We start from the raw sequence: 17312 nt of genomic DNA, 5'->3' as shown, positions 1-17312 counted from the left end.
ATTCTTGAAAAAATATGTAATCTTTGGGGATATTCTCTTGAAAAGTTGACATTATCTTTAGATATATTTTCATTTTTTGTTAAAAATAATGATGAATCACAAATGTTGAGTGAAAGCTTCCAAATAAAAATTATAAATTAAAAGTTAGTCATATCGGCAATGTCCGCCGTATCCGACAATGACGTCATCAAAGGGCAACAACTTGAAGCAAACGTTAAATAAAAAGCCCCGTATTTGTAACTTACATAATACGGATTTTTTGTCCGTTTAAATGTATATTAAGCATTTTATGACTTGCGTGCATTTTAAGGAGAAAATTCATGTGTATGTCATTTAAATATATTCTCGAAGAAACCTATAAATTCGTTATTTTGTATAACTATTCTTAATTATAAAGTATAACAATACAGTTCAAATGGCTTATGAAACATAAATTCTATACTCGACCAAAAACAATAACATAGAGTGAATAAGATCGCTAGTTTTACTAGTCTAGCTTAATCTTTGATTATTTTCATTCCAAATATGTTAAATGGTTTATATTTGATAACGATGGCATTCATCATCGACTTCTCTTAGTTTACATAATTCGCAAATTTCTTTATTACTGATGTAAAGTCGGTATTATGAACACAATTACAAAACAAGAAGATGTCATTGTAAAAATACGTTTCCATACGGAAACAGAAGTACATTGTACGTTAAATAACCTATATCTGTTTTTATAGTGCAAGCTAGTTGCTAAGAAGTTCTCTTTATATCCGATTGTCAGGAATCACTGACCACAAAACATGTAATTGTTAAGTGCATTTTCCCAGAAAACCATTTGTCAGCTCGTGGTAACGAATTTGAGTCCCAGGCAATACGGGAAATCTAGCTCACCTGAGCACAAAGTGATCATCATGGCAGTGTGTCCGTCGTCAGCCGTTGTCCGCAATTTCTTTTACAACAATTTTTTTAACCACTTGATGGACTTTGACCAAACTTTACAAGAATGATCCTTAAGTGGTATGACATGTGAATCATATCCTTAGAAATTACAATGACATGGTCATGAAGCACTCTGAAGCAGACATCTACAAACATTTTAAAAATTATGCAGTGCAGAGAAAATGTGACTTCCTCACTGGCTTTATTTTTTCTGGCATGAATCTCAGGTGAGCTATCCGGGGCTTTGATACACAATCTTTCTTGTTATATAAAAGCTATCTTTACTTATTGGTTTTAAATCTACAAGAAAATGCAGATCAGCAAACACGTCGGGCGAGGAATAACTTCAGACATAATTTTAGTGTCGTTATATTCTTGGTTAGCTTGTGGTAAGTCATTCAATATTTCATTTGCAGAAGTTAATGGTATTGTTTTTATATACAGAAATTGTTGAAAAAGTTTATGGGGCAGTGGAATAAAAAAATTGATTTCGAATGACCAAAATTTTATCAGCTAAATGAATAGTAAATGATAATGATGATGATATGGTGATGAAAATAATAAAATTGAGAATGAAAGTGACGATTATGATGATGAATAAACTAGATATCTATTAAGAAGTAATATTTCTTACAGCTGAAGACGATGGGGTGGCATTATTCAAAGGCGTTCACTTCCCTAAATCTCTGAATGTTCTTCCAGTAGTAGTAGGGTGAGTTAAGACTTACATTTTCCATAGATTATCTCGTGAAATTTCAGCAAAATTTTCCACGGATTGGTCCTATAAACCTTATTGTCGATACCGGACTGTCCAATCTTAGAACTTTTAGCGTAGACCAGACTCACAATTCCTAGATTTTAATGCATAGAACTGACTGACCAGCACTTAGTGTGAGACCGGATTGATCACATTGAGAAATTAATTCTGAGACCGGATTGACCACATAGAGAAGTTAATTCTGAGACCGGATTGACCACATAGAGAAATTAATTCTGAGACCAGATTGACCACATTGAGAAATTAATTCTGAGACCGGACTGACCACATAGAGAAGTTAATTCTGAAACCGGATTGACCACATAAAGAAGTTAATTCTTAGACCGGATTGACCACATAGAGAAGTTAATTCTGAGACCGGATTGACCACATTGAGAAATTAATTTTGAGACCGGATTGACCACATAGAGAAGTTAATTCTTAGACCGGATTGACCACATAGAGAAGTTAATTCTGAGACTGGATTGACCACATAGAGAAGTTTATTCTAAGACCGGATTGACCACATAGAGAAATTAATTTTGAGACTGGATTCACCACATAGAGTAATTAATTCTGAGACCAGATTGACTACATTGGGATTAATTCTGAGACCGGACTGACCACATAGAGAAGTTTATTCTGAGACCGGATTGAACACAAAAAGAAGTTGATTCTTACACCGGATTGACCACATAGAGAAGTTTATTCTGAGACCGGATTGACCACATTGAGAAATTAATTCTGAGACCGAATTGACCACATAGAGAAGTTAATTCTTAGACCGGATTGACCACCTAGAGAAGTTAATTCTGAGACTGGATTGACCACAAAGAGAAGTAAATTCTGAGACCGGATTGACCAAATAGAGAAATTGATTATGAGACCCGATTGAGAATTCATAGAACTGACTGACCAGCACTTAGACCGGATTGATCACATAGAGAAATTAATTCTGAGACCGGATTGACCACATAAAGAAGTTAATTCTGAGACCGGATTGACTACATTGAGAAATTAATTCTGAGACCGAATTGACCACATAGAGAAGTTAATTCTGAGACCGGATTGACCACATAGAGAAGTTAATTCTGAGACTGGATTGACCACATAGAGAAGTTTATTCTGAGACCGGATTGACCACATAGAGAAGTTAATTTTGAGACCGGATTGACCACATAGAGAAATTAATTTTGAGACCGGATTGACCACATAGAGTAATTAATTCTGAGACCAGATTGACCACATTGAGAAATTAATTCTGAGACCGAATTGACCACATAGAGAAGTTAATTCTGAGACCGAATTGACCACATTGAGAAATTAATTCTGAGACCGGATTGACCACATAGAGAAGTTAATTCTTAGACCGGATTGACCACATAGAGAAGTTAATTCTGAGAATGGATTGACCACATAGAGAAGTTAATTCTGAGACCGGATTGACCACATAGAGAAATTAATTTTGAGACCGGATTGACCACAAAGGAAGTTAATTCTGAGACAGGATTGACCACATAGAGAAATTAATTTTGAGACCGGATTGACCACATTGAGAAATTAATTCAGAGGCCAGATTGACCACATTGAGAAGTTAATTCCGAGGCCGTATTTACCACATAGATACGTTAATTCTGAGACCGGATTGATAAGCAATAAAGTTATTCAAATCCTGAAATGTCAAGTCCTAGAATTATTACAAAGGCCGGAGTCACAAATCCTTTGACTAACTGCTTCGAAAGATGATTAGCATATCTGGAACCTTTTGTCTAGACTAGACTGACCTGTTCCCTGATTCTGCTACCAAGACTGAAAAGATCGCAAATTTTAACAGGAGTAATTTAGTTCAGGGTTAGTGGTCACTTGACGGTTTACGGAAACATTGATACACCGTTAATGACCATGCCTACGACTTAAAAGGGATTTTTTTCTCATTTATACACCGTGTTTCAGGCAAAAAAAAATCCAAATCCACAAATCCAATGGTTCATAGTTTGCTTATATAACTTTTTGTGCTTTTCTCGATACGATTGCAAAAATTTTGACATAATGTTACCGCATATTTTCATCAAAATATTGTCGCATAAAAAATTTGAAAAGGACTAACTACCACCTGAACCGGCAAAATGATACGGAATACGGGAAATGTTTCTTATTCAAATATTGCGAAAGATTAAAAGAAAAATTAGCAATTGCATTTTAGTAATTGAAGCAGCCTTTGCTACGTTAAAAATGTTACGGTAAAAATATGTCACATGATTACCCACCCAGTTAAGTTTTACTATCTATAATGTATTTTGTTTGTTTTGCAGACGATACAAGCGTGGCTTTTTAGACATTGACACTGGTAGTCGAGCAACTCTGAGGCCACCTACAACAACAGTCTCACAAAAGACAACAACATCATATCCTACATTGCCAACACCGACAATAACAACAGTCTTAAACCCGTCTTCAACCCCAGATCATACTAGTGTTACATCAACGACACCACAAAGTCACCCACCAGAAAAACCAGCAGCAGAAGCAACAATATCTACAGTAACAACAGAAATAACATCAGGTACAGCTTAATATTTTGACACTTGCAGAAAAATGCACACATACAGACAATTGTATCGACCAAAGAAAGAATTTAATCAGTCATATAGAAGCAAACCACTGAGCTTTCCGCAGAATACGAATGACACAAGGAGTCGTCTCATAAAAAATGAAGTTGTCAAAAAAGACCAAAAAAAACAAAACAAAAAAAACCCCCCAAACATTCCTTATAAAAGTAAAAATATTGCATTCATTTAAATCATTGTTAAATTTTTCAATGTTACAACATTTCATTTCTCATTACAAACTATTTTTCCGGGATATTTGTCCGTATTCAGTGTTATAAGACTATTAATCTGTTTTTTTTCTAAGTTGTCAACGATTTTTTTCTTATAAACATCTATTTAAATATCATAAATGAAATACAATATAAGGAACTCTTATCTTTTCTTACAGGTGGTAATGTAACAGATTCCACAAAAGAGACTACAACAAGCGCTGGTCACGTGATATCTAAGACGCTCACATATATTTCTTTCATTATTATTATTGCAGAACATATTCTATTTCAATAACCAAACCTCCTAATTTACAAAGACAGAGACGGACGCACAGAAGAACACAAGACAAACATACGAGTTTGTTTCTTAAAAAAAATCTACATGTCTTAATTTACTACTGGCCTATCAAACAGACATTAATTTTTGCCGTTCAAAGTGCAACGTTTGCTATGCTTAGATCATGTGACCAAAAACCTCACAACCTTATACTTCGCTTCAAATTGAACACGATTTATATCAAGTTTGGTCCAACATTTACAGAAGAAACTCTTCATTAAAATACCTAACCAATCCTAATGAATCACCTATGAATAATGTGTGCTCGGGTGAGCTATATGTAAATTGCTAGCAAACACAGTTTATATGTGCTTAGGTAAGCGTAATTGCTAGCAATGGCTACGATGCTATGGTGGGCTAAACTGCTAGCAAATACAGTTTATATGTGCTCATGTGAGCTTATTTGCTAGCAAACACGGTTGCTATGTGCTATGTGATTTATATCAAGTTTGGTCCAACATATACAGAAGAAACTATTTATTAAATACCTAACTAATCCTAATGAATCACCTATGAATAATGTGTGCTCGGGTGAGCTATATGTAAATTGCTATCAAACACAGTTTATATGTGCTTAGGTAAGCGTAATTGCTAGCAATGGCTACGATGCTATGGTGGGCTAAATTGCTAGCAAATACAGTTTATATGTGCTCATGTGAGCTTATTTGCTAGCAAACACGGTTGCTATGTGCTGAGGTGAGCTTAATTGCTACCAAACAAACGGCTGCTTTGTACCTGCTAGCTAAGGCAGTTGCTTTCTGCTGAGGTGAACTAAACTACTGGCAAAGGCAGTTCCTGTGTTTAAGAGAGCTAAATTGCTAGCAAAACAAATGTGGTCATGCGAGCTTTACTGCTAGCAAAAACAGTTGCTTTTCTATTATTTTTGTAATCTTGTCTGCCTTGTTGAGTTTCAGCATCACTTTACACTATCATAACACCAATGAAATATGATAATTTTCAATATTAATGCATGAAAGCAAGACAATAAATTGCCTAGACAATATGCAAACAAAATGATGAAGCGTAATTTCCTGAATTATAAATAAATTTTCACCTATATAATAATACATTATTAAATTCCCAAGCAATTTAATATGTTTGTACAATACTGAATGGTTTATAAACAAATCTAGCATGTCAACAGCATGTTTAATTATTCTCTAAATGCAAACTTTAATGGCTGTGAGAGATAATTAAATGCCATTATGTTGTTTTTTATCAAAGCTTTGTCAGAAGGTGATCCGATTTCATCTTACATCTTTGTTATATGTGCAAAGGTTTTAGGTCCATTTATCAAGCAAAATAACACCATTTATTATAGACTTATAAATGAAATGGTTGAAATGGAACAATACAAAGAAACCATATGTCAACACCGTATAAATATGAACAATATTCTAATTAAGATCTAACGATTTCGAACCTATCTGGTTTTACATCAGGATAATTTGTACAAAATATATACAAATTATGTAAGATGGGTAATTCACGCGTTAGATAAAAATAGTAATAAAATTAATAGTTTTCTATAAATAGATCAAATCTTGGAAACTTGACAGCAAAGTTTGTGGAAGTGTGCAAAGTTTTTTATCTTTGTTAATTAGTATTTTGGAAGATGCCATTATATGCCTTGAATGTTGATAATAAGTTCATTTTTATTATTTTACATCAAATACTGATCTTGGCTTGATGTCCAAAAGGTGTTGCTAGGATGATGTTCTACTGACTTAGCAGTCAAATTCGTCTAGAAATGTTAATATCTTCTATATTTTCTATATTAGGCCTTTTGTACGTTTTCTTCATTTTTTAACGTTAATTGTCCAGTCTTCCCGTGCATTCTGAAATTTGGCGTTTTGTAGATCTTGTTCTTTTGATGATGTTGCAAATTTTAAATGAATGTTTTAAAATTATACTGATGAAATAAAATGCATATATTTTGCATATTTTTTTTGTTCACTGTACAAATTAATTTTTCACTGCAGTGAAACATATTTTCTGTATTTTGCCTTTTTTAAGCATAAAGCAAACCATTTTAAGCTCGTGGTAATGAATTTGAGTCTCAGTCAATACGGATTTTTAGCTCACCTAAGCACAAAGTGCTCAGCTTTTCTCATGGCAGTGTGTCCGACGTCAGCCGTTGTCCACAATTTCTTTTTACAACAATTCTTAAACCACTTGATGGATTTTAACCAAACTTTACAAGAATGATCCTTAAATAATTAGGTGGTATGACATGTGATTCCATCCTTCGTAGATCTATGAAAATCATATCCTTAGAAATTACAATGCCACGGGCTAGATATTTGTCATGAAGCACTGTGAAGCAGACATCTACATACTTTTTAAAATTTATGCAGCCTAGAGAAAATATGTGACTGCCTCACTGGCTTTACCTTTTCTACAGCATGAATCTGAGGTGAGCGATCCGGAGCTTTGATACACAACCTTTCTTGTTATATAAAAGCTATCTTTACTAATTGGTTATAATTCTACAAGAAAATGCAGATCAGCAAGCACGTCGGGCGAGGAATAACTTCAGATATAATTTTAGTGTCTTTATATTCTTGGTTAGCTTGTGGTAAGTCATTCAATATTTCATTTTCAGAAATTAATGGTATTCTTCTTATAAAAAAGTTTATGGGGCAATGGAATAAAAATTGAGTTCGAAAGGAATATCAATGACCAAAATTTTATCAGCTAAATGAAAAGTAAATGGTAATAATGATGCTAATGATGATATTAAGAATGAAAGTGGTGATTATGAATATGATGAATAAACCAGTTATCTATTAAAGCAGCACGCCTCCAGATTCACGCTAAATTTCGTGAAAATTTTGAAAATATATTTGAATGTGTAAGATTGTGAAGTAACCTATAGGAAACAAGTTACTCTTTATCAATGGCACTTACAAACCACGTAAATTACCAAAAAGTGGTCAAAATATGCATAAATTGCCTCTACTGCGTTAGTAACGCAGTAGAAATATAAATTATGAAAAATCAGTCATTACTCGCACAAGTATATATAAAATATTACTTGAACCTTGAAACATTTTACTTTCCTAACATCTTAGTACATTTTTATCTCAAGTGATTTGATTGAAGTATTTTGACTCATCTGGAGGCATGTAGCTTTAAGAAGGCGATATTTTTTACAGGTGAAGACGATGACGTGGCATTATTCAAAGACGTTCACTTCCCTAAATCTCAGAATTTTCTTCCAGTAGTAGTAGGGTGAGTTAAGACTTACATTTACCATATATTAGTTCGTGAAATTTCAGCAAAATTTTCCACGGATTGGTCCTAAAACTTATTGTAGTTATCGGACTGTCCAATCCTAGAACTTTTTTTCCGAAGACCGAACTGACAATTCCTGAATTTTATTGTTAACACCGGACTGACCAGTACTTAGTGTAAGACCGGATTGACCAAATAGAGATGTCAATTCTAAGAACGGATTGACCACATAAAAAAAGTTAATTCTGAGGCCGGATTTACCACATAGAAAATTTAATTCTGAGATAGGATTTACCACATAGAAAATTTAATTCTGGGATAGGATTTACCACATAGAGAAGTTTATTCTGAGACCGAATGACAACATAGAAAATTTAATTCTGAGACTGGATGGACCACATAAAGAAGTTTATTCTGAGACCGGAAGTCCCAGAAATTATTACTAAGGTTATTACTAATGCTGGAGTCACGTGTCCTTTAACTTACTGTTTCGCCAGATAATTGACCAGCCCTAGAACCTGTTGTCTAGACAAGACTGACCTGAGACTAGAATAATCGTACATTTCAAAAGGAGTAATTTAATTAAGGGTTGGTGGTCACGTGACGATGGTTTACGGAAACATTGGGACACAGGTAATGACCATGCCAACAACTTAAAAAGATTTTTTTCCGTTTATACACCGTGTTCCAGACAAAAAAATCCAAATCCAGTGGTTCATAGTTTGCCAATAGCCCAACATAACTTTTTGTGCTTTTCTCGAAAAAAAATGCAGAAATTGTGACACACTGTTACCGTAAACATGTATTTTCATCAAAATATTGCCGCATAGAAAATTTGGGAAAATTACTAAGTACCACCGGAATCTGCAAAAAAATACATGAAAGGCGGGATATGTTTATTATTTAAATATTGCGAAAGATCAAAAGAAAAATTTACAAATGCATTTTAGTCATGGGTGCAGCCCTTTGCAGTGACCAAATGTTACGGTGACTACCCACCCTGTTAGGAATTAATATCTATAAAATTTATAATGCATTTTTGTTTGTATTGTAGACGATACAAGCGTGGCTTTGGTAACATTGACACTGGTAATCGAGCGACTTAGAGAACGTCCCCAACAACAGTCCAACAACCGCCTACACCCCCAAAACGTACAAGTGCTGCCACGACATCCCGAAGTACCGCACCAGAAACACCAACAGCGGCAGCAGCAACAACAACAACAGTAACAAAACCGTCTGTTACGTCATGGGTTTATGAACGACATAAATATATATGTGCTTTAACTACGTTTATTATCTAAACTATATTCTATGATACATGTGTTTACATATCAGTGTCCGCGATGGTAGTGTATCTATGATCTAGGGAACTCTCTATTATAAAGGAGCTGTACGCACCTAGAGTATCATGTTACAGTTTACTCATCATGCTACATCTTCCATCTTTTACAAAATTACTGTTATATTTAAAACATAATTTTATCATAAGTAAAACCGCATAGATTATTTGAATAACGCTTAAATAAATTCAAGGAAGAAAAACGTTATATTAGATGATGATTACAGTAACATGTAGTTAATAAATGTTCATTATCATGAGTCGTTTACAACATGTACTAATCATGATTAATACTGTAAATTTCTTCATTCCAAACAATCGCTGTCTATTTACAAGTCTGTTACAGCACGTGGCTTCACCTTTCTGCCTGCGCGAGTGAAATAATTAGCATTATCCGGAGGATTCAAAACCACAGGCTGTTTATTGCTATCGGTACGCTCTGACCCTACGTTAATCATTCTGTCATTAACTGACATTTCAAGGCCAGAATTCAAAGCACCATGTGTCAATAAAGGTGATTCTTTAGATTTCAACAAATCTTTACGATTTCTGCGATATTGTTGTCCGTTTTCTGTTTCAACAATATAGGACCTATCGCTGTGATTTTTTATTACAACAGCGGGACTCCAGGACTTGTCTAGACGTTGAATTCTAGCGGAATCTCCAACATTTAAGGGAGACAGAGGCTTAGCATTTTTATCATAGTAATGCTTAGATTTGACCTTGGATTCTGCGATTTTTTGTTTGACTACATCAGGGGGCGGTACTCGTGGTATAAGGTTTTCCCTTACAGTGGGAAGGATAGAACGAAGTTGTCGTGATTGGACTAACTGCGCTGGACTGAAATTTCCTATATCAGCGAGAGGAGTAGAACGATATTCTAAAAATCCTATTCTCGGTTCAGAATTATCATCTTTTGCCTTTTTAAGTATACGTTTGGCAACTTTAACCATCGCCTCAGCCAAGCCATTTGTTTGGTTATGATATGGACTACATTTTACATGTACAAAATCCCATGACTTTGAAAACTCATCAAATTCTTGACTAGAAAAACATGGACCCCCATCAGTGACTATTTTCTCACATATGCCCCAATGTGACATGATGTCTTTCAGGTGGGAAATAACAGTTGAACTTTTTATGTTCGAAAGTTCATGAACTATGGGATACCTAGAATAGTAATCGGCAAGACCATGAAATTTTTCTCATTAAGTGAGAACAAGTCACACCCTGCAATTTGAAACGGATAGTCTGGGATTTCAGAGCTGATTAATGGCTCCTTCTGTTGCGATGACTTGTATTCCAGACAAATCTGACATTGATTTACCATTTCAATTATATCATTTGAAATTCCCGGCCAAAACATTATTGACCTTGCTCTACTAAGACATTTTTGCGCACCCAGATGACTGGAATGCAGCACCTTTAACATTTCAGATCTGAGTGACCTGGGCATAACGATTTTTTCTCCTTTCATTATTAAACCATTAACCTCAGATAACTCATCCCTATAGTTCCAAAAGGCAGCAATTAACTGATGACAAGCCTTTTTGTACTTAGGCCAACCAAACTTTATTGTTTGTTGTAATGTACATAATTGTTCATCTTGTTTTGTGTGTAACCTGATTTCCTCAAGTTTTCTATCTGACACGGGTAAAGATAAGATAACCATGCAAACGTGTGCCTCAATACCCTCATTAAGTTCTGGGCTTGTTTCCGGACTGGCGTTTCTGCTAAGTCCATCTGCTAATGGGATTTTCTTACCGGACATGTGACGAAACTGAAACCTATATGGAGTTAATTTCAAGACTAAACGCTGCAACCTAGCAGGTATTGAATGCATAGGCTTTTTCAGCAATCCCTGTATAGGAGAGATTTACCACCACGTCACTGATAACTGCTGTGTGGACTACGTATACACACAATCTTAGAAGGTCGTACATTCACATGTAAACAATGATAGCATTTTCTGTAAAGTTAACATAAGATGATGTTCCTGGGGCAAAGTTTTAAAGATCAGAATTATCTGAACATATGTTTTTTGTAATATTCAAAATGAAGAAAAAAATACAAAACTATTTTCTAAATAGTATTGACATATTTTATATATAAGATGTTATAAAGGGTTAAATTTTTGCTAAACATCTACATGTATTTTAATTTTTATGTCTAGTATATCAATCTTGAAACAACATGTGTTCTATGAATTATCATTTTTATGTGAAATATGCCTGCTAATTGCTCAGTTTTGTTTCATTTTTATTTTCCCTTTTTTCACCCTGTCAATGTAAATATGTTTTATGATTCAAGGGTATTATATTTTAGCCATTTTTAAATGTATGCTTAAGAACCAAAACTGAGTGTTGTTAACATAAATATAATTTAAAACTTTATGCTTAGTTCATGTTCAGTTTTAAGTATTAAGCAAGTTAAAGTGACATTATGCTCATATTTTCATAGTCAATTTGAGCTGAATTGACTTTATATTTCAAAAGATTGACTGTTAAAATGGTGTTTGACCAACAGGTGATATTTGAAAATGTTTGGGATAAATTTAATTTATTTAAAAAGTTGACAAAATCACCAGTTAAACATGTTTACAGCAGCCAATATAAAAAAGAAAAGGCAACATAATTACTCAAAATAGTCATGTGTCACATCTGTGGTTGGATCAGGTAGATATGATAATGACCTCCGTGAATTTAGTACACCTCTAAAACTAAATCATACTTATAAGCTAGGCCGGCATTTATTATATATTTGATGTAGTTAACTAATTATAACTTTTTTAAGCCACATATTATAACAAATATCTAAACAATGTCTTTATAATTGTTCGAATATTTCTTTTGCTTACAGTTTTTATAATTGTTTGTAGATTTCTTTTCCCTACAGTTTTATTTATTTTCAATAAAAAATAAATAAATAGGAAATATGAGATAAGAAAGATTGTTTTGTTTATATAATTTTGTAGTCAGTACCTTTAAAAGTACAATAGAATTGCATCGTTTCATACAATAATTAAACATAATAGCTTATATTTTCCCAGTCACTTTGCAAGCTTAATGTTAAAGCTTTACTTTATTTATTTTTAATCACCTGTTTTATTCGCGATGAATTGAGTTTACGATGAATTAAGTGTACGTTATTTTTTGCTGATTTAAAAAATGATAACAGTTTCTTGACAATATTTCTAAGCAAGTTTGTTTCACATATAATGTCTTTATTGTAAATAAATAGTTACTCAACATATTGTTAATCTTTTTTTTATTCATGAACCATTTACCTGATATTTTCTTAAATTTATGATAAATCAATCATTTTTCTATTCGGGGACTAATGATGCTTTAGCATCAAAACCTCTACTTTATTGAAACAGAGCTCATATTTATTTCTTAATAGACAAACACACCATAGTTTTCTTATGTAAAATGACTAGGTAGTACAAAGAGAATGTACGACCAGCAACGGTTGCTATGGTCAGTGCTTATCAGCAATTCTATTTTTAGAATATTGGCCACTGGTAAATCTCTCCTATAGGGAGATGGTCATTTTCTACAATGACATCACGACCATAGCAGTACTGATGAAATTTCGTAAATTCAAAGACAATAGATAATAATTCTTTAGAAATTTGACCCATATTTCTCTGTGATTCAGTTAAGCTACGGGACGCAAATGCTATGGGACGTTTTTCCTGAAGGATTACTGCCCCTAAAGATTTTGAAGAAGAATCAACTTGCAATGTCAAGGATTTGTTTGGGTCATAATAAGCTAAACATGTGTCCTTACAAATGACTTCTTTCATTTTTTCAAAGGAATCACTTTGAGGCTTTTGCCACGTGAATATAGTGTCCTTATGCAATAACTCTCTCATAGGAGCGGTAATCTCTGATAAATTGTCAGAGACATAACGACTGAGATAATTAACCATGCCTAATACCACCTGTAGTTCACTTTTTGATGTGGGTGGTCTCATATCCTTAATGGCCTCAATTTTGGCGGGATCGGCCTTTAAGCCTTCTGCAGTTAACACGTGACCAAAATAACTAATCTCGGTGAGACCTACTTCCAACTTTCTGGAATTGAAACGAATGCCTTTGTTTAAAGCACGTTCAAGGACAGCTACTAAATTTCGGTCATGACTTTCCCTCGTGGAACCCCATACACAAATATCATCAACAATTGTAGCTACCCCTTCGAGACCTATCAGTGCCTCTTCAAGGGCGCGAACCAAAAAATCACCTGATACGTTTAATCCGTATGGACATCGAAGATACCTGAAGACCCCCAATGGACTGTTAAATGCAGTCAAATATGACGACTCTTCAGATAATTGTATTGACCAGTAAGCACTAGTTAAGTCCAATTTAGTGAAATACTTTGCATTACCAAACTTATGTAATACGTCATCAAGTGTTTTGAGCGGGTAGGGTGTACGCTTAATTGCACTATTCAGCGAACGAGGGTCTAAACAAAGACGTATATCGCCATTACTTTTTTCAGTAACAACTAAATTATTACACCATTCAGTGGGTGTTGAAATCTTAGCAATTACTCCCATTTTTTCCATTCGTGTAAGTTCCTGTTTCACTTTATCTTGTAAAGCAACTGGAATCCTACGGGGAGGATGAACAACTGGTGTAGCATTTGGGTCAACATGAATGTTACATTCCCCAGGGAGTAACCCTATGCCATCAAAAACCTGGGCATAATCCGTCAAAAGGGACTCTTTAGTAAGAAATGCCTCTTTATTTCTATGATTATAATCATTTTGTACAGAATGAGCAAATTCTATGAGCTTAAAGCCCAAGCACGACTCGCAACCTAATAGTGGTGGGGATTTCGTGTCTACGACATGAAACGTGACATTTTTTGCTTGACCTGAAACAGCATGAGAACAAGGGAGAGTGATTTGCCCTTTGCTATGCAAGGAATTGCCATTGTAGGCGGTCAATTTAGATGTGGGCTTTTCAAGTGGTGCCTTGATTCCTAAACCTTGAAAGGTAGATAATGGCAAAATGTTTACCTGAGAGCCAGTGTCTAACTTCATTTGCACAGCCTTTTTACTATTTCCAATTAATATTTCTGTAAACATCTGCCCATTTTTTACTGTTACACAGTCAAGACTGTCCACATTTTCTACACAGTCAATGTATAATTCAGAACTTAAATTTGAAATTTCATTCACTGTTCTAGATTTACAAACATTGCTCCAGTGGTTCCATTTTTTACAATTGTTACATTGTGTGCCTTTTGCTGGACAACGCTGCTTGTCAGTATGTTGATTTCCACACCTGTTACATTTTGTACTGTGTGAACGTTCCCCAATGCGACCTGGATTGCTTGATGTTTCTGTATATCGACCTGGATTCATCGATGAAGGGTTCCGAGACGAACGACCTTGGATGCCCGATGAACGGCTAGGCATCCGTCCCTTCGGTCTTGATACTGCATGTACCGGAGCACTTTCTTGGACGTTATTGAACATTTTTATTTGAGATGCAGCATATTCAAATTCTTGGCAAATTTTTGTTGCCTTGTCTAATTTCAGATCTTTCCCTACTTGCAAAAGCCTTTCTCTTAATTTCGAACATGACACGCCAAATATAATTCTATCTCTGATCATGTCATCTTTCATTGTTCCAAAATCACACTCTGTAGCCTTGTTTTTTATTATTGTGATGAATTGTTCCATAGTTTTTTCGCCTTGTGTGATATTATTGAATTGATAGCGGCTAAATACTGGGTTAATTATGGGAGCGATGTGTTCTCGGACTTTTTGGAAGATCTTTTTTGTTTCTTTTCTATCTGCATTAGATAAATTGGCGGCTCTATATATTTCTCTTCCCTTTGCGCCCATATAAAGCAATGGCATTGTAACGTGGACATCTTCCTCTTGATCTTTCAATGGTCCTTTAAATATTAATTCACAGTGCTCTTGAAATTTTGCGAATTCTTCTACAAGATTGGTTGATGTCCAGTCCATTTGAGGTTGCGGGATACCACTTAAATTCATTTTTTTTATAATATTCCAGCACTTAAGGAAATGTTAATGTAATATTCCAACAAGAAGGAATTATAGTTAATTTCTGTCCTTTTTTTTTGAAGAATGTTTATTGCACATTTGTTAATATTCCGTTATTAGGAATGATTCACCTTTTAATATAATATTCTTTCCTTAGGAATTATAATTAAACTATTTAAATTATTCCGTCTTTAAGAATTATTATCTTTCCACTTCTGACACCATGTTACGTCATGGGTTTATGAACGACATAAATATATATGTGCTCTAACTACGTTTATTATCTAAACTATATTCTATGATACATGTGTTTACATATCAGTGTCCGCGATGGTAGTGTATCTATGATCTAGGGAACTCTCTATTATAAAGGAGCTGTACGCACCTAGAGTATCATGTTACAGTTTACTCATCATGCTACACCGTCTACACCGCCAGATCGTACTAGTGTTTCCACGGCAACCCAATGTTACCTACCAGAAAAAGCAACAGCGACAGCAGCAACAACAATCACAAAACAGACTACAACTCCTGATCGTACTAGTGCTTCCACGGCAACCCAAGGTTACCTACCAGAAAAAGCAGCAGCGGAAGCAGGAAAAACTACAACAGTCTCAAAACCGTCTACACCCCCAGATCGTACTAGTGTTTCATCAATCACACCACAAAGTCACCCGCCAGAAAAACTAGCAGCGGTAGCAACAAGTACAGTAACAGCAGAAACAAGAATACAAATTGTTTACACAACACAAACAGGTACATTTCTGATAAATATAGTCTTATATTTTGTTACTTTCAGAATAATGCACATTCACAAATTAATCAACTAATCAACCAAAGAAAAAATTAAAATCATTCATATAAAAACAAACCATTGAGCTTTCCGAAGAATACGAATAAAATTCCCTCCCGTCAGATACAATAAGTCGTCTGATAAAAAAGTAAAAAAAAAAACAAAAACAAAACTTTCCTTATAAAAGAAAAGAATATTGCATTTATTATATTCACTGTTGAACTTTCAATGTTACAACATTTCTTTTCTCATTACAAACTATTTTTTCGGGGATTTTTGTCGGTATTCCTTGTTTTATGACTGTTAATCTGTTTCAGATGTGAACATTTTTTTAATAAAAATTTCCAATACAATATAAGGAACTCTTATCTTCTCTTACAGGTGAAAATGTAACAGATACAACAAAAGAGACTACAACAAGCGCTGGTCACGTGATATCTAAGACGCTCACATATATTTCTTTCATTATTATTATTGCAGAACATATTCTATTTCAATAACCAAACCTCCTAATTTACAAAGACATAGAGTTTGTAGAACATACGGACGCACAGATGAACACAAGACAAACATACGAGTTTGTTTCTAAAAAAACAATCAACAGGTTATAATTTTCTAATGGCCTTATCAAACAGACATTTTGCCGTTCAAAGTTCAGCGTTTGCTATGCTTAGATCATGTGACCAAAAACCTCACAACTTTCATTATTATACTTATACTTCGCTTAAAATTGAACACGATTTATATCAAGTTTGGTCCAACAAATACAGAAGAAACTCTTCATTAAAATACCTAACCAATCCTAATGAATCACCTATGAATGATGTGTGCACGGGTGAGCTATATGTAAATTGCTAGCAAACACAGTTTATATGTGCTTAGGTGAGCTTAATTGCTAGCAATGGCTCCGATCGATGCTATGGTGGGCTAGACTGGTATCAAATACAGTTTATATGTGCTCATGCGAGCTTATTTGCTAGCAAACACGGTTGCTATGTGCTAAGGTGAGCATAATTGCTACCAAAAAAACGGCTGCTTTGTACCTGCTAGCTAAGGCAGTTGCTTTG

The 17312-nt window shown here is 34.5% G+C and overlaps 2 protein-coding genes across 2 annotated transcripts in view; one reads left to right on the top strand and one right to left on the bottom strand.

Annotated features, from left to right (window-relative positions):
* The window catches only part of LOC132744474 (uncharacterized), a 48741-nt gene extending 43916 nt beyond the window's left edge, over positions 1-4825 (top strand). The window contains exon 4 of the mRNA XM_060733196.1: positions 4685-4825. Coding sequence (XP_060589179.1) covers positions 4685-4803 — 119 coding nt within the window. The 3' untranslated portion in view covers positions 4804-4825. The remainder of the gene's footprint in view (positions 1-4684) is intronic.
* Positions 4826-9753: 4928 nt separating this feature from the next.
* LOC132744483 (uncharacterized protein K02A2.6-like) lies at positions 9754-10527 on the bottom strand. Its single transcript, XM_060733207.1, has one exon. It carries the CDS (start codon positions 10525-10527, stop codon positions 9754-9756), a length of 774 nt encoding a protein of 257 aa, XP_060589190.1.
* Positions 10528-17312: the final 6785 nt, after the last annotated feature.

The sequence above is a fragment of the Ruditapes philippinarum genome, unplaced genomic scaffold (assembly GCF_026571515.1).
Source record: "Ruditapes philippinarum isolate M1 unplaced genomic scaffold, ASM2657151v2 ctg619_1_1_1_1, whole genome shotgun sequence".
Lineage (NCBI taxonomy): Eukaryota > Metazoa > Mollusca > Bivalvia > Venerida > Veneridae > Ruditapes > Ruditapes philippinarum.
Note: the sequence above shows the minus strand (reverse complement) of the source record. Positions and strands in the feature narration are given on the sequence as shown.